The sequence below is a fragment of the Halictus rubicundus genome, chromosome 11 (assembly GCF_050948215.1).
Source record: "Halictus rubicundus isolate RS-2024b chromosome 11, iyHalRubi1_principal, whole genome shotgun sequence".
NCBI classification, from domain to species: domain Eukaryota; kingdom Metazoa; phylum Arthropoda; class Insecta; order Hymenoptera; family Halictidae; genus Halictus; species Halictus rubicundus.
Genome location: NC_135159.1, coordinates 5,625,999 through 5,644,309, shown reverse-complemented (window position 1 = coordinate 5,644,309; position 18,311 = coordinate 5,625,999). Strand labels below are relative to the sequence as shown.

Genomic DNA, 18,311 nt, shown 5'->3' with positions numbered 1-18,311 from the left:
CTTTACAAACTCCAAAAAACCCCCTGAAATGGTTCTGTTTGTAATTAATAATATAATAAAGACATGAATTTTGTGTAACTTTTTACGATTATGGCTCACCATGCATATGGTGTACCATCGTGACTTGTCATCGATGCAGAAGTTTGATAATTTGTGCAAATTTCTGCAACGTAGGACCATTCTTTTCTCTCTTCCCGTAACTCGAGACGGTCGAAATTGTGGTTGGTCAATAACTTGTGCTCTAATTACAGATGATATATTTATTCGAAAAGTATAGAAAAGTACTGGAGTAGTTTGGAGTAGTTTTATTCAGAAAAGTATAGATAATCAACTAATTAATAGAAATAATATAGAACAATTTTGAATCTCTATGCACCATATGATCGCTCTCTCTCGTGGTTTGTAACGGACCCACTCGATTCCCCACACTCTCGTTCGCCTCAATCAGTAATTGAATATTGTGACTCTTAGAGTGTCTTCTAATAGTCGAAATAAACATTTCGACGATCACGCCATCACCCGTACCGTAGCATGTACCTAAAACCAAGTCCACAGAAATACCAGTGACATCTTCCTCCGTAATAATATCACTAAAATATTGCCACTTGGAGGATTGGAGCGTGGCTGACATCGGCCGGTCCGCAAAGCCAAAGGGAATAAACGCTTCACGCATGCCCGATGCGTCTCACAGTCTTTACGGCTTATTATCACCTCCACGCTTTTGCCCTTTCACCCTAGTATATACATCAGAACGCGGAGGAGGTGCGCCGAAGGGACTAGGTGTCAGAGAAAGTCGAATGCGGCTGTCATTCTGTGAATATGTCAAGTCGTTTCTGAAGAGATTATAACACCGACCAGTAATCTTAAATAGTTTATCGAATACTCGTGTGTTACGAGTGGTAACTGGACCTTGCACATTTGACCGGCTGAGAACCATAGTGGCTAAGTCGCGTACATGGTAAAATAATATTGTGCGTTTGTTGTGACAAAAAAACTCCATATACAGGGTGGCCCACATAACTCTGAACAGCTCAATATCTCGAAAACTATGCCATCGATTTTAAAGTTCTTAGTCTTAAATTGCATGGAACTGAAGGGCCTTTCTGACTACATAAACGTGAAGTGGCCTCCCTTCCCCTTTAACGGGGGAGGGGAGGTACCTTTGTAATTTTAAATGGAACCCCCTATAAAATGTTACATATTTAGATTCTACCGGAAAAAACAAATCAATTTTGTCTGAAACATTTTTTTGTCAGATACTTCCATGATGAGATATAACAGTTTGAAGTTTCGAGTTGTAGGTACTTGAAGCGCTCGGAAATAGCGTTATGGAATTATACGCGCTTCATAATTTAGAAACATTTCATAATTTAGAAAAGCGTATTAGTAAAGCTGTCACTAATGAAAATAGTAGTGCCAGTATTCTTGCTGCAATTACATTAAATCCTCATATTAGTCAACGTACACTTACACAAACATCACATATTAGTCGTTCATCAATTCAACGAATTTTGAAACGGCAAAAGTATCATCCATATCACATGGTTTTATCACAAGAGCTTTCGATAGCAGATTACGATCACCACGTAAGATTTTGTGAGTGGCTGCAGGGTGTTGTGGAAAACGACTTTTTGTGCAAAATACTTTTTTCCGATGAGGTCACTTTTATGAATTCAGGGCATGTAAATAGACATAATCTGCATTATTGGGCCGTGGAAAACCCAAATTGGATGCGATGTGTTCCCTTTCAACATCGATGGTCTTTAAATGTTTGGTGTGGCCTAATATGAGATTTTGTGATTGGACCTTATTTTTTTCAAGAAACTGTAACATCTGCAAGTTATTGTGATTTCTTAGAAAATCATTTGCCTGCGCTTTTGGAAGATGTGCCACTGCACGTTAGAAGAGAAATGTGGTTCCAACAAGACAGCGCTCCTCCACATTTTGCAATCATCACCAGGCAATTTTTGAACGAAAAATTTGGGAACAAATGGATAGGTCGTGGGGGGCCTCGTCAATGGCCTCCTCGATCCCCCGATCTAACACCATTAGATTTTTTCTTATGGGGATATGTAAAGGACAAAGTTATGTTTGAACCACCGACGACAAAAGAGGATACGAAACAAAGAATACGTGACGCTTGCGCTTCAGTGACTCCCGAAATGTTAAAAAATGTTAGAACAACTTTGATGTTTCGAGTAAATAAATGTTTACAAGCCCGTGGTGGACATTTTGAACATTTAATTTAAAGTACATTTTATTTCTTCACGAATAAGCAAAGGACTCAAGCGCGTATAATTCCATAACGCTATTTCCGAGCGCTTCAAGTACCTACAACTCGAAACTTCAAACTGTTATATCTCATCATGGAAGTATCTGACAAAAAAATGTTTCAGACAAAATTGACTTGTTTTTTCCGGTAGAATCTAAATATGTAACAATTTATAGGGGGTTCCATTTAAAATTACAAAGGTACCACCCCTCCCCCGTTAAAGGGGAAGGGAGGCCACTTCACGTTTATGTAGTCAGAAAGGCCCTTCAGTTCCATGCAATTTAAGGCTAAGAACTTTAAAATCGATGGCATAGTTTTCGAGATATTGAGCTGTTCAGAGTTATGTGGGCCACCCTGTATATACGCATTGCGCTTGCAAAAACACATCTATAGTGGGAGGTTTGATTTAATGAACGGAATAGTCAGAATAAACAATCCTTGGTTGTTGAGTTCGTAAAAATAAACGGTGAAATACACGAAGGAACGGTATGAAGGGTATAAGTGTTGGCAGGGCAAGAGTTCTTCGAGTCCGCGTTTCGTTGCCCTTGCCATTCGATTCGGCTGTAAAGTCTACAACTCGTCTCAGAGCTGCTACGCGTTTGCTACAGAAGAGAGGAACGTCCGAAGGAAACTGTTAAACGGTGAACCGATGTACGAAACCGCCTCCATTTTCAGCGGTATTTCGTTATTGGACGCGCAAATACTATTTAAACTTTTTAATATATGCGGCACTGTTCCATTTTACAGTTATAATCGTAATAATTAGTAAACTGCGGATTTCTATGCAGAATAAAAACTGTTTGGCTCAATTCCGTTTGCAAATAAAATGTCCTTTTTCTCTTTTAATAATTTTAAGAAGTTGAAACCGTACATTGGTATGCTTAAATATTTTTAATATGTCCACAGCCTTGAATTGCATAATCGACGAATGATTTTGGCTTCTTATAACTTTTATTCGTTTATTTTATCCTTTTATTTATTTTATTGTAAGCGGCGTCTACTTCTGCAGAACTTTGAAAATTATTTCTCTAACAGGCTCATGAAATATTGCAATTTTTCGGTAAACATGTCTTCAATGATTTGGACATGAAACAAACAAAATGTTTTTTTTTTTCAAGTATATGAGGAAACGGCTTTTTGTCAAATTTTTTAATTGACAGATAATTTAAAATATCACGATTTTCCGAAGGTGAAAAATGCGATTTTTTTATTTATGAATCGCTCGTTTTTAGTCAAAAATAAAATTGACGTTCAAAGCAGACACTGCGACAGAAATTAAATAATTCTATTAAACTTTACCTACACCGCGTCGGTACACAAACTACAATATTTGCAATATACACAATGGCGTTTTGTGATAAATGTCAACAGTGCTTCCGATGCGATACATGCATATAACTTCCACTATAAATCACTGCTTTTTGACTAGTTTTTAAACGACTAGTTTTCCGAAGGGTGTTGTATAAAATTCACCACGTGTATATTTATCTTTCATTTAAAAGTATAGTGAAAATTTTAAAATTCTAATTAAATTTATCCACTAAGAGAAATGTTGGTTATTGTTTCCAAACGAGCTAGTATCTATAGCAGGCGAAACAACATCGTGCCTTCTGTTATGACACTTCACTAGAACCAAATTAGTATCATTTTTTTAGTAAATCGATTTGTTTTTTCATTCTGGTATGTATGTACATAGGATAAAGGACAACCAATTACTGTGGCTATATTAATTATACTTATTTCTAAAGCATATTGAATACGTAAAGTATAATGAGTACTACGATTCTGTTTGTTCCTAATGTTGTAATAAATCTCTTATGAGATTTCCTCAATAAAAAAAAATAAATAAAAGAAAGATACATAACATATATTTATGGACTGTTTATTTTGAAAGTGGTATAACTCCATTTTGTTTTAAATGAGAACACATAATTTGTATATTTGCATGTGATATTTGTATTTCTTTTTATCAACAACAAATGGACTTGCACCACTTTCAAAATAAATGGTCTACATATTAACTGATTTTATTTGATATTCAATATGCTGTAAAAATAAGTATAAGTAATATAGGTACAGTAATTGGTACCCCCACAGTAATAGGGTCCCTTACCCCATGTTCCCGCAACGAAACTTGGTAAGAGAACCAAAATAAGAACACGTCAGTTAAAGTGTCGACGATAAAGAAAAATGGGAGAAGGAACAAATCGGTCTCGAGTTAGGCACCAACGGTGTAACCTTGGACTCCGGTACGATAACAAGGATGTCTGTTATGCTGACGAGGCATCTTCTACCGTAATCAAACTTGCATATACTGCAAGCATCAAACTACACGCGCGACAAAAATATGTACATGAGCGCAACGGCGGCAGGAGTTATGGTTTATCGAGGCCTTGTCGCGAAATCCATTGTCCAAGAGCTAGCTTAAAATCGCTGAACCCTAACTTTCGTCGACGGAGTGTTTGCCATAACCCGTTTCTGTTTGTTCGATACTACGGTTTCAGAAGATGTATAATAAATATAAACCAAAATAAGTATACAAGTCGGAGATCGAATAAATTTAACGCGGCATCGCGGTTTGTCGCTTTCTAATTTATTTCTCGGTTTACTTGTCAATTTCCATTGGACAATTCATATGCTAAATGTATTTATTTCCAGTAAATAAATGACTCGTAGAAATTCGAGGAAGAAATAAACAGAATATCTTGGCATGCAGAATTCTCGCGGAAAGAGTTAATTCGTGGTAAAAGAACACCCCCGACGAGAAATAGGATGCAGTCTATGCGGCCTCGGAAACTCGGTCGTAACTCGACGTTGTCGCCGTTGCGAATTAAGAACCGAGCCCGGGTCGGGACGATGACAAAAGGCTGCGAAAAGGGCCCGGCGAGATTTTCGAATCTCGCGCGGCCCGAGTGCCATAAGCCTCGATGGGGGTTGCCTGCCGTGACGACCCCGCGATACATATTGCTCTTTTTACTAGTCGCCGCGTTCTCTCGGCCCTCGGCACCGCGTGGCCGCTTTTATTTAACGATTTCTCTCCTGTTTCACCGGAGAGCTCTGGTCGGGACTTCGGACTCGCCGAGCTGTCAATTTGGCAAGATTACTGGAAGCCCGTTCCACTCCGAGCAATGCAAAAACCTCGACGGAAGAGCTGCGTTCGATTAAGAGCAAAACCTACCGTAATCTGTGTGAATCATCGCTTCGTCAGAGTATCAAATGGTTCTTGGCAGAATAATGCGAACCGATTTCAAATTTCCTCGAGTGTCGCAACCAATAACGGCCAGGAGGTATTCCAACAAATATTATATTATTTTTCCGAACGTATCCAGATATCGGATTCGATTTTCATATCATTAGAAAATACTTCTATCGAATATGCTATTAAATCAACCGAGTGCGACCGAATCGACGCCATTTTGCGTTCAACGTGAAATTTGAAATATTTCTGTAATTTGTATTTGACCCAATTACTGTGGGGGTGCCAGTTACAGTGCCTATATTAATTATACTTATTTTTAAAGCATAGTGAATATTAAAAAAAGAGATATTGAATTTTTTTCATTAAAAAGGTCTTTTTTCTCCAAAGGTTATAATTAAGAAGAATTTTATTTTGGTTCAAAGGAAATTACTAAGATATTTATATTAGACTCTGTTCAGAATCTTTATCAGATCAACAATATGCAGTACTATTGTATTCGGTGTTCGATGAGCTCTTTAATACAACTGTCATTTTCAATTATAATCGTTTGCGTTATATTTTGGAATCAGGCACGAATTAACTCCAGCATAGAGTCTTTACGATGACCCTTGATTATTACTTAAATCGAAGAAATGAAAAATTAGAATTATCGAATCCTTTTTCGTCTGCGAGGTGATCCTAATCACCGGTGAAAGGATGACTTTCTCAGTGCAGAAAATATTTTTCTGTAGAAATGGAAGTTAACTGATTTTATATTGTTTAAAGTGCGATCAACTTTTAGGAATGCCATCGAATTAGCCCAAACAATGGGCCAAATCGCAGAGATTTTTTCATAAAAATACCTACAAAATGACCCTGACAGACGACACGAAAAATGCATCGTTTAATTTCGCAAAGAATTTCCTAAATTCAAAAATGATGTGAAAACTCAAATGGGCTTCGGCGATAGTGTCGAGGAAATTGCGTCATTCACAGTGGAACGTGACGGACGGAAAAAAAGAAGAAGATTCACTCACGCTTCATGATGAGTCCGAGGGTATCCGAATCGTCATGTGGTTGCAGGACACTAGGCATATTCACTGTTCCCGTAACGACCGTTAACTCCGAGGTGTGAACTTTTTTCGGAAATGACGGCACGGTGTCATTTCTGGGACCCGCGGCGGGTCAGAGGACAGAAGTGGTGGAACATAAGGTCGTTCCGAAGTAAAACTAAACTTCGGTCTTCGAGTCAGAATCCCGGTGTTACATATCTCCCCACCACCGCCCCCTCCCCCCTTTTTCAGTCTTGTGGGAATTACTTTGCACGAGAACGGTTACGGATTTCACGCAAAGGGAGGCGTGCGCGTTTTCTGTCTCTGTGTTCGGAAGGCGAAACAAAGTCTCCGGAATCGAGCGAGCGCGCCGCCTCCGTGCGCTGTCGTTTCGTCGATCCCCGTAAAACAAAGAGCACGGCTTTTCCTTTGTGAAAATGGCTGCATTGTTCGCGCTTCATGACTCGGTTGACGCCTCACGCGACGAACTCCGAGGAAACAGTTTTGCAAATTTACTTCTTTCTTTTTCGTCACTTGAATACGAACTATATGGTACAACTTCGTAATTCAGAGATAAGCGAAAAAAGATGAATAGACAAATCCACACAAAGCGTTCTCGGTACGCCTTCATCTTTTGTCTAGACATCCAAAAGGAATAAATAAGTTTTAATTCTTCTTTTACCGTCCGTGAGCAGCCTGGTGCGACAATTTATGTACCGAGCGAAATTTCACTTTGGAATTCTTTTTTTCTTTTCAATATTTACTTTTTCCATTAAGAAAGATGGGAACTTTTTCCCTTCACTTCTGTTTCGTTTTCAACATCTGACGTTCTAACGATTGTATATTAAAATAGGGACTTCGATACGCTTTACAGAATTTTTTGAGATTTTTTCGAAAACTATTTGCCATTTTAAGGCACATCTAACGTATTTACATAATGAATATATTGGACGCGTGTCTACCCTCTGTATTTATATGTTTTTTTTTATATTAACCTTCCGTGAACAATATTTATTCTTTCCCATTAAGATGGAACTTTTTTCCTTTATTTTTTTTTTTTCGCTTTCAACATCTGACGTTCCCACGATTATACAATTAAAATAGGGACTTCGATACGTATCACAGAACTTTTTGGGATTTTTCCAAAAAAGTATTTGCCATTTTAAGGCACATCTTACGTATTTTTATAATTAATATATAGGGAGCGTGTCAACCTTCTGTATTTTTATGTTTTATTATATTAACCCTCCGTGGGCAATATTTATTTTTACCATTAATGCTTTAAACATTTGGCGCTCTAACAATTATTCATTGAAATGGAGACTTCAATGCGTATTCCAGAATTTTGTTAGATTGTTCAAAAATCTAAAACAGTAAAAAAAATGGTCGTGAACATAAATGATCCAGGTTGCCCACGGAAGATGGAAAAAACATGCTCCCCACGGAGGGTTAATTTTCAAAATCTTCGGTGTAAACTGTTTGGATCTATGGCGTATTTTCAAGTGCTTTCGATTTGCGGCGGCTTTGCAATATGTTCATGAAACATGAAATAATTGTTAAAAGAAACGTAAAAATAGATATCCTAATTTCTCATAGAAGGGTTCAAACGAAGATTACATTAGGAGAAATCGAGACCCGTAACGAGTGTACGCTTTTTTATATTTTTGTAAAGAAAACAATACAACGCAAACTGAAATGCAGATTTGTGCAACATACCGAGAGAATAACAATCGTAAATGTATGTACAACTGATGGAATTTTTGAAATTTTTATTCATGACATTCATTTATTTGCTTAATGATTGTAATCAGCTGGAAAGAATACAACAATCGATTAAAATTCTTTAAATGTTTTGCTTCTACTCGTTTTCGTTATAAATGCGTAAAATTCCCAGCCTACAGATTAGGGTGACCTTTCCAGTGGAGCTAATTTGCAGGTTATAGGTTACCCTATGTACCAGTCAAATGAAATTATGATCAATGTCGGTTGTTATCGTGATCGGTGTACAAGTAACGGAGATGAAAATTGTTTACTCGTTACCGCGCAAATGACCGCAATGGATTGCCCCTCGTCCCATGCGATTGCGTCGTAAATCCCGATAGGATGAACACCGTAAACGGTAGGAGGTCTTCCATAGGAAGTATCGGATGTCGTGTTTCTACACATGTCGAAACGCTTAAGTAGTCTTCACCTATCCGGCCACTAAACCGACCGTGTAACAGCTGGATAGTTTGCGGTCTCTGTGATCCTGACCCGCACCGGACATTTGCCGAAATCTATCCGGAAAAGGATCATGATCGCTTTTCCAAACTTCGCGCCTCCGTTTCCGTCCCGTACGAGGAAACTTTTCCAGGAGAGACGATACAAAGGCTTCGGAAAAGAGAGCGACAGCGAAAAAATGTTTTTGCTTGGTTCCAATGAATTAAAGAATTGTTGTACCCTTTGACGTCGAGGAAACCATCATTGACGGAACATTCACTAACGAAAATGTAACTACAGTGACTCTTATTAATAGGCTGCGGATTTTATGTGTTTATGACAAACATGTGTAGGTGTAATTCAAAACAGTAAAAATATTAGAAGAGTTCAACAATGTCGATATACCATTTTTGACGCATAAAAATTATTAATGAGCAAAATAAATTTTTACTTAGCTTCTATAGACTGCAATTGACGTACAAAAATTTTATTTTGCACAAAGATACGCAGGCTGCTTATTAATATTTGGACACTTCTAAAAAAAAAAAGAACTGTTTTAATATTGGACTTGGATTTCTTTGAGAAGTTAGAACAAATAGGGCAAGGGACTCAATTACTGTGCCCATATTAATTATATTTATTTTTAAATACTTTATTTTTTCGTAATGAATAATAAAAAAGAGATATTAAATTCTTTTCTTTAAAATCAGTGTTTACAGTGTTTACTCTATATATGTCGCAAATGCCTAGCCGATAAAAGTCCCAGAACTATCCCCATGAGAGGCCAAGAAATTTGAGAGACCTCGATCGCCGAGGAGTGTAAGGTCGCGGGATCAAAGAATAGTATCTCTTTTGGACTTATATCGAATAAACACTGTATATGTTGTATATATTTTTTAAAATTTTCATTACGCTTCAAAAATAAGTGTATTTAATATAGGCACAGTCATTGACAGCCCCACAGAAATTGGGTCCCTCACTTTAGCTTACTACAAGACGTGAACAAAATTTTGAAAAAATTGCAATCGGTCGGAATTACCGAGAAAATACTAAACTTTGTTGTTTACAATTTTTTCATGTGGGCCCATATTGAGAATTTAAAAAATCCGTATTACAGATCTGTGTCAAATATTCTGAAAATCTCATCGAAGCCAGTTTCAATAAATAATAAGAATTGAACTAAAAAAAGAACTTGCGTTTCAAGACTGTTTACATATATCTAAAAGGTCTAGTCCCATATATGTCTAATATTTAATCTCGAAGGTAATTCTTAAAAATCAGTTGTTTTCACTGGCCGTTACAGGAGAAGCCCCGTGAAATTTGTGGTTCTCCGATAGGGAACAGGAAGAAAAATCGAATCGTTATCGAAAGTTTACGTATTCGTTTTCGGAGGCTCGTAAAACCCGTCGATCGACCCTTCAGAAAAGCGACGCGGTTAGAAAGGAGTAAAACAGAGAGCAGCTTTGTGTCTCGTCACACGAGAACCCCGGGCGTAAACGTGGGTCGCGGATACAAGGCAGCGAAGTAACTTTTCGAAACGAGAAAGCGACGAGGAGAGAGAAAACTCCGAGGCGTAAAAGTTTGTCGGTGTCGGTGACGTCGACGTCGGGTGTTACCCCTCTAACCCCTCCTCCCCCCTCCCGGGGGTGATTTGTGTAGGAACGCGGGTTTATGGGCGCCCGTATTTGCTTGCCTGATCCCGGGCGTTGAACGGCCAAGGCGTGATTTAACGACGTCGACAAATTTGATTTGTTTCCGATACGAGTGCAGCAACGCGAGAATAAATAAATTTTTTGATCGCGTTTAGTTCTAGACCGGCCGAGGGGGGAGGGATAATCGACAGAGCGAAGGGGCACGGGGAAAATAGAAACGCTTCTCGAAGCGATAAAAAATTTCATTTTGGAGAAAATGATTGAATCATGGAAATGAACTTTTTCTTTTGCGGCGTAAAAAATTTATTGAAATTCGTTCTCTATCGTGTCGATGTCCCTCGAGTAACGTTGTTTTACTCGGTGCTTTAACATCTCGTTGCTTTGTCCAAACGCAGTGCAATTAATTTCACGAGCACTAAGTAAGTAATGTCTACAGTTATAACTAATCTTCGAATAATCTGTTTTATTTTTAGTTCGTCAGAAGCATTGCCGAAGGGGAGAAAATTTCTTGGAGTTCATCATTAAAACGGTTTGCATAAACTTGGACAGTCTAGTCGTAATTAACACAATAATTTTAAAGATCAGTTAACTTTTCGGTATTTTAATATCACATAACAATGATATGTTGTAGCTAAGCAAATCTTATAACTATGAAAACTGTTAAAAATTGTATAATTATTGAAAAACGGAACGTGAACATTATTATATTTAAAATTCGGTTGAGAAAATCTGTGGTACGTTATAAAATAATTGATTATGAACCTTGGTATATTAATTGCTAAACAATTTATATTTCTACGAATGCATGATTTTCGTAAACACCTTTGAAAAACAAATAATTTGCAGGATTTATGGTGGTCGATTGTTAGAACGTTGCTGAAGCGTCCTTCCTCGCAGGGGACAATTATCTGAACCGCCGATGAAAAATAGATTTCTACGAACTCTATTCGAAAAATCCAAGTATTTTCAGCCGCATTCGTTTTTCGAGCTGAACGTCAGAATTACCTAAGAACTGTTTATGCACGTGCCAGGATGTTGTACGCTACGCACTCGCGCAGTTGGCACAATGATTGCCATGGTCTCTACAATCTTGCTATTATTAGCTACTTGAGATGTTCATTTCACCAGTTGTCCTTATTAAAAGCGACTTGTTCATTATACCTTCGTACAAATTCTGCTTCGACATTTTAATCTACGCGATGCAGACAAACTAAAAAAAAAAAAAAAGAAAATGTTTGATATTTCAACGCTCTATGTAAATCACTGGAGCACATAAATGAAATCCTCTATCCCCCCAATTAGTACCATCGAACGACCCTTCACCGAAACCGAGCATAACGATTTGTAAACGAGGTAAAAACTGCTAAGTCAAAGGGCGCAAGGTCGTGTTATTGATGCGGATGGTTCTGAAAGAAATGAATCGAAAAAAAAATACTGCAACTGTTTCGACCGAAGCAGAGGAGAAAAAGAAGCAACTCCTCGGCGCGGCGGAGGCTGTTCAAGCGAGATTTACGCGTCCGAGACAGCTGCGCGTAGGCATAAGTCTTCTTCGTGAAGGAAGGGTACCCGTGATCAGGACACGGAAAAGGATCACGTTTGAGAGTCGGACACTTCTACAAATGACTTCAGGAAACTACAACGCCCCTTCGCGGCTGCCGCGGCACGTAGCACGCGCATCTCTATTTACTTTAACGCGCTGCAGACCTGTCAAAAGCTAGATCTATCTCGTTGCATCTGTTTCTCGCGCCCTCGCCGCTGCGAAATCAGCGACGTCTCTATCTTCATTGGAGATGATCCTGCCTCTTAACCCCTTCGCAGCCGCCCTCGAAACGAGCGTGCTGTCCTAAACGATTCGTCGTCGGGATGCTCGATTAGAGCGAGCGTCGAACCGTGAAAAGGGACACGCGCGGCTGCGACTTGTTAATTCACCGTGCACGGCTGTCTCCGGTCTTATCCACGAAAATGGTCAAAACTCCGTAGATTCGCGATAAGGTAGAGTGACCACGTTACCGACAAAAATAGGCGAAAAATGGTTTTACGTGCCTCAACTTTTCGCCCTTATATGAGAATATTTTTCGCTGGTAAAGGGCTCGTTCGAAAGAGGAAGGTTCAATCTGGCGCGCGCTGGTCATGAGCTGACGAGATTATGCAGATACTTGGTAACATAAGCGTTGGAAGTAGGCCAAAAATTGACGATGTGCGCGCCGTGGAATCCAAGCATTTTTATGCCATTGGATGAGTTTTCTGGATGAAATCGAGAGTAGCGCGCGCTAGAAAATATCTCCAGCTACAAATTGAGCTACATTTTGTCTTGATTCTCTGCGAAATAAAGTCAAAAACTTGAAGCACGTTTCTGGCGTCAGAATTCATAATATCGATAATACATAGCAAAAAATGTAACAAGTTTAGTCACAGACTTAAGACCCGTCGGATCAAGACCAAGACAGATCGTAAGTCTGTGTCTGAAGGCTGTGAACGGAAATTATACAGCAGTTACCGACCTGCTGGCTCTGCAAAAGTCACGTGACTACCCTTGGCTCTTAATTACTGTTTTCCCTTTCGCGAAGGGAAGCGAAGCTGAAAGAGAAGTTGTTGAAAATCATTTCAATCGCCGAAATATGTCCATGGGAAACTGCCGAACCGATTCTTCGATATGCAAATCATTTTCAACAACTTTTTCACCTGCGGTTTCACCCCTATCTCTACCGTTCAAGCAGAGAATTTTCTAATCATTGAATTTCAATTCTTTTCATTTTAGGGAAAATTCTTTGAATATTTTCGTACGCTCTTGCGTATAAGAATAACATCGGAATATAAGAATAAGAATGGGGAATATTTTTTCGAGAATATTTCTTATTCGTATATAAGGATTACTGTGGGTGATCATGTTCCACATACGAGAAGGATGAACTTATTTCTGTTACAACCTAATCTTTTCGATACAGGGCTGCAGAAAGGAGTTCAAAAGGAAGATCCAGTGTTACAACGATTTCTCGAGGAAAAAGGGGTGCGTGTGAGAGATTTTTGGGTCTCCCATGCAAGACCATGCGGGCATCGTAACGTGATACTCAGACACATTCGACGGGTATAGACAAACAATTTGCCAGCATCCGATCAATTGACTCACATTACACCTGAGCATTTAAATCGTTCCGTTTGTATCGATTCGATACAGTGAAAGGGTGAACAGTGTGGATTTGTGTTGTATACGTCGCTATTCGCATAGGATCATAATCACCGAACTGAATCGTTGATTTTCAACTCGGAACAATTTGAGATGAGATTCCGAATCATTATGCAAAATAAACATTTTCTGCATTAATCACAAGCCACCAAGAGTGAAATATAAAGTTCTTTAATATAATTCTAATAAGTTCAAGGTAATCGATACCGTTAATTTCGTTTAACCTTCCTACATTTTTACCACAAAACAGAGCACAATAAAAACCTCAAATGAACTTCAAATTAATTTGCCTAAATTAAACTAGCTCTTCTTTTTCGACTGAATTGACTAGTGCGCAAGCATGAATGTCCCCAAAAAAGGAAATTGTGTAAGTATCTAAAATCTGAAAAAATCCTATAAACTGTACAGGATTTACGGGATTCTACTTCACGGTGATTTACATGCGAGAACGCGTCGTTCTACAAACCTTTGGCTAAAATCATGCCCGGCATCATCATCGGCATTTCACCGGGGAGAGGAGCAATTACAGTCTCCCTCGGCGCGAAAGCGATTTTGGTGGCAGGAACTTGGAAGGAGACGCACCTTTCTATCAAGCCCGGCAGTACTTGACACACTTTGGACCTTCACGGGATTCCATCCATTCTTATTGTCATTCTCTTGCTAACTGACTCGGTCGGCTACATTATTCCACGTAATTGCCATTCACACTATCCTCGTCCGTCGCGCATCGGTATCATCGAACCTGTACAATCAACTGCGACAACATCAACGGCAGAATGTTCGTCCTCGGAGGAACGCCGACGAACGAAACACGATAATCGCGTTTCGCGTACGGTCCCACCGGAAGTTCATGCGAAAGAAGCTAATTAATTATCCACTGATCTATCACTGAAACTTTCTTCGCGGCGTTTCGTTCTCCTCTTTCTCTCGGAGCGACAACCTCGCTCCTGTTCGTGCACTTTACACCCGGCCGACGGAACTTCGTCGTCGAATGTGAACACTTTTCCTGGTATTTACAATACTAATTCTCGATAACCGTGTACATAAATAACTGTTATCGGACACAATACCGCCATCAGACAGCATCGAAAAGTAAACAGATCAAGTATATAATTGTTCGGTACGAGCACAGCCAACAACAAACGTCTTTTCGGTTGCAAGTTCAATAGATTTTGATTAGCGGTGTCCATTGAAACACTCGTTTATCCATCGCCGAACAAAATTAATCCAAAGGGCCAACGGAGAACGATTTCCTCTGCGAATGCACACGGGAGCCCTAAATCTGCGAGTGTACTTGAAAAAATGTATCCGACGCGTGAACGATTCGCGGTCGAAAACGCGCGCGGTTGGCCCTCCAGAGACAGGGTGAGCTCTCAAAGATGGCGCGGCATCTTTTTTATCCCGAGGGGATTCACCTCGCGAGATCAATTCATTGGCCCGTGGCCTGCACACGTGTGTACTATTAAAACAGTGCCGTACGCATTTAAGTATACAACTGGATGCACGGTGCACGCTGGACTCCCCGTAGAGCGTGGACCAGCGTCCCTCCAACCTGCTACCCTTTCTTCTGTCTTTCTCGCTCTAGCTGCATCTTTCCCTCCCTCTTCTCCCGTGTCTCTGTCTTCGTTCCACCGTACACCTCCCTCCCTGGATCGCAATCCTGGAAAAGCTACCGTGGCAGAAACGCAGCCGCATAAGCTCCAGAGTTGCGCCACTGTCAGTGATTTCTAACGTAGGCGGTGCTGACACCCCCCTACCTCCCTACCTCCCTCCCTCCCACCCCTACGCAAAGCGATAAAGGCTTTCATCGGGCTAATAGGGGAATCGCGTGTCCCCTTTCTTTCCATCGGTTCTCGTTCGTCCGATCGCCGTTGCTGTTTTCGAAATCGAAACGACACGGGCCGATCGTGCGCACGTTCATCGATCGAGAACGTTTCCGTTTGCGGGATGCTCGGTATCGAGCAGACAGCACAACGTGTCCGAAGGGAATTAACTCGACCCCGGTTGAGAATCACTGAGCTATGTGTTACACGAAAGCGTTGTTATACATCCCGATGACGCCTACCGGCTCGATTGGTCGGCTGGGTGGTCCCTAAGAGCCACGCCCCGCGCAGCCTCTATATACTTACCCCTACCTGACCCGTCTCTCACCGACGCAAACATCCACGAACACACTTTCTCCTTCCCGTTCCGCTCAGCGCTGTAACATGTCGTTGCCGCCGCTTCCGTTGCTGCCTCTCTCCGTCGACGGTCCTCTTCCATTCGCGTTCTCTCTGTCTAATGCCCCTGCGCAACGCGCAAGTCGAGACCCGACGCGCTGCGCTCGTGTGCGAGTCCGCGGAAAGGTGTGCGTTCGTCGTTCGCACTTTTCTGACCATCCGGTGGCCCAAGGGTAAGTTTCCTCTGTTCTCCATTGTAAATTCTTTCGTCCCCTCTTCATCACTGCCGGGTTAACTTTTTTATTGTCCGTTGCAAATGGCTGCGCAATAAACATACATCGGGTTAAGTGTACATCGATGCACGCAAATATTGTAATTGTTGGTATCACGCGCTTCGCGATTTTCAGTTAACAGTGAACAGATCCTCTTTTACTTCGGGAAGATAGCACTGTCCGCGGAAAAAAATATTCGACGAATCAAAACTTCTATCGTTTAGTATACAAGGCGAGTCATCTTATGTTTGCACCCCAAATGTCTTTGTTGTTTTTAAAGATACGTCGGATGTTTGCAGGACAACGTTCCACGGTGTTATTTTATTTTAGAGATCTCAAGGTCACCTTCATCTTTTTTTTTAAACGGGGCCACCCCCTTTTAGACACCTGCGATACTCCCATTCTTTAGAAATTCAGTGACTGTAATTACTCGAGATCAGTCAAGGTCACAGACAGAGGAAACATCAAATTATTGATTAAAGTCACACTAGTCATTGCTTTATTTAGGAGAAAAAATATCCTTGTCTTCGGTAAATCCATCAATTCGATTCCAAATTATACAAATTGAATGCTAAATGGGTCTGGGTTCTGCATAATTGTGCAGGTTCATATGAAGTTTTGTAAAATTATAAATTGGAGTAACCTCGGAATTACAGTGGACTAGATTATGTGATTTTTATACTGGATATTTGAGATGCGGCGGTTGTTTATTTACAAAATAGTTTTTCTTGAATTCTTCAGTTGTTTACGCGAGAGGTATCGCATATTTGTAATCTGCCTGGAAATTCTCGTTATGGTTGTATGTTTCATTATACGCGGGAAGCTGCGCTCGGTCGGCAGGTAGCCAGCCAGAATTTTACGACATGAAAATCGCTTCCAGATGTTGGTCATTTAGCGATAGAACCTGGCCTGTTCGCCGTAACAAGTTCTAACGCCAAAATTACTATGCCACCACACGAAAACTCAGAACGGAAATCTATAATCGGAAGTTTCCAGCTTTCTCCTGTTTAACTTGTATTTCATGGTCAAAGCCATAACACAAGACCATTTTACAAAAGAACGATGTCTCAAATAGTGTCACTCTATTTGTATGCTTTCGTGCAATGGGTTTTACTCTGATTACATGCAAGTTTCTTCTGGTCAAATTTTCGAAATAAGTACTTGTTTATAGCTAATATCTCCTCAACTAAAATTAATAACAATTTCTTTTTTGAAAAACCTTAGCCTGATTGTACACTTTAGTCTCTCAAAACTAATAGAAGAATCTCTATCAAACTAGTAAACAAATTCCATGTCTATTGAATTTGTTTGTCTTACACATCTTATTACTACACTACAGATTTGATGCATTTGTGGCAAAGGTGAGTTACCTGTAGTTTGAAACAGTAGAAAGATTAAAAGAAATGATGAGTATCGATTTCTCCCGACATACTAAAGTTATTGAACAATGTTGCATTTTGTTGCATTAAAAGCCACAATCTACTTATTTCTATTCTCTACACTTTTCTTTCTCTACTCTACTAATTTGCGACGTTCGTTTCGAATATTTTTCATTCGTTCTTTTCTATCCTTTCTAAGCGTTGACTACCAGCGTATAATTACATCCGGGAATCACCATTATTATTGCTTCCTATCGATTTATTCTGTTTTTGTATTTCAACTCTTACTTTCTACTTAACACTAACCGGTGTTTTATAGCCTAGTTATAGATGTTTGTTCCATAGTTTCTGGTATTTCGTTTCTGTTGCACATATAAAAATAACGCTACATTGCTTATTTCTATCATTAAGTTTGTTTAAGTAATTTTTCATTCCTTAAAGACAGAGCTAAATGTTATTTTTATCACAGAAGTCATTGATAAGGCGTATAGCATTGGTGTTCGGTCCTTTGAGAAATGTTGATTTGAGTTTTTGCAGTAGAGTTCTTCGTTGGTTGTGCAGTACCAAAAACTCCCTTGTTTTAATTGGTGGCGCCATCTATATTAAAATTTTCAAACTTACGTAGATACTTTGGTCACAGACGAGGTGTAGGAGTAGACCAATCACCCAATGTATTTTTTTGTCTCACGTTCGCAGGACTCTAGAGCCCCCTTACCATTTCTGTGTCACATCCTACTGTATCGGTCGGAACTAATAGTGACTGAGCGCGGCCGCCGAGTTCAGTTGCGCGGTACGCGCTGCGCAACTCTCCCACCACAATTAATTTCGGTTGATCTCGATCGCCGTGATAGTAATTGTTGATAAATTTGTTATTTCTGGCTGTTTAATGTTTATAACAATTTCTTTTGGTAATGATATCAATAAGCACTCCCTTGGCCATCTTGCCATCTATTTATTTAGTAAA

The 18,311-nt window shown here is 39.9% G+C and overlaps 1 protein-coding gene across 2 annotated transcripts in view; it reads right to left on the bottom strand.

Annotated features, from left to right (window-relative positions):
* The window catches only part of Sim (bHLH transcription factor single-minded), a 58,202-nt gene extending 43,546 nt beyond the window's left edge, over positions 1-14,656 (bottom strand). The window contains exon 1 of one of the 2 annotated variants that reach the window (XM_076795979.1): positions 14,004-14,656. In XM_076795979.1, coding sequence (XP_076652094.1) covers positions 14,004-14,040 — 37 coding nt within the window. In that variant the 5' untranslated portion in view covers positions 14,041-14,656. The remainder of the gene's footprint in view (positions 1-14,003) is intronic. The other variant, XM_076795980.1, reaches the window with a different exon arrangement.
* Positions 14,657-18,311: the final 3,655 nt, after the last annotated feature.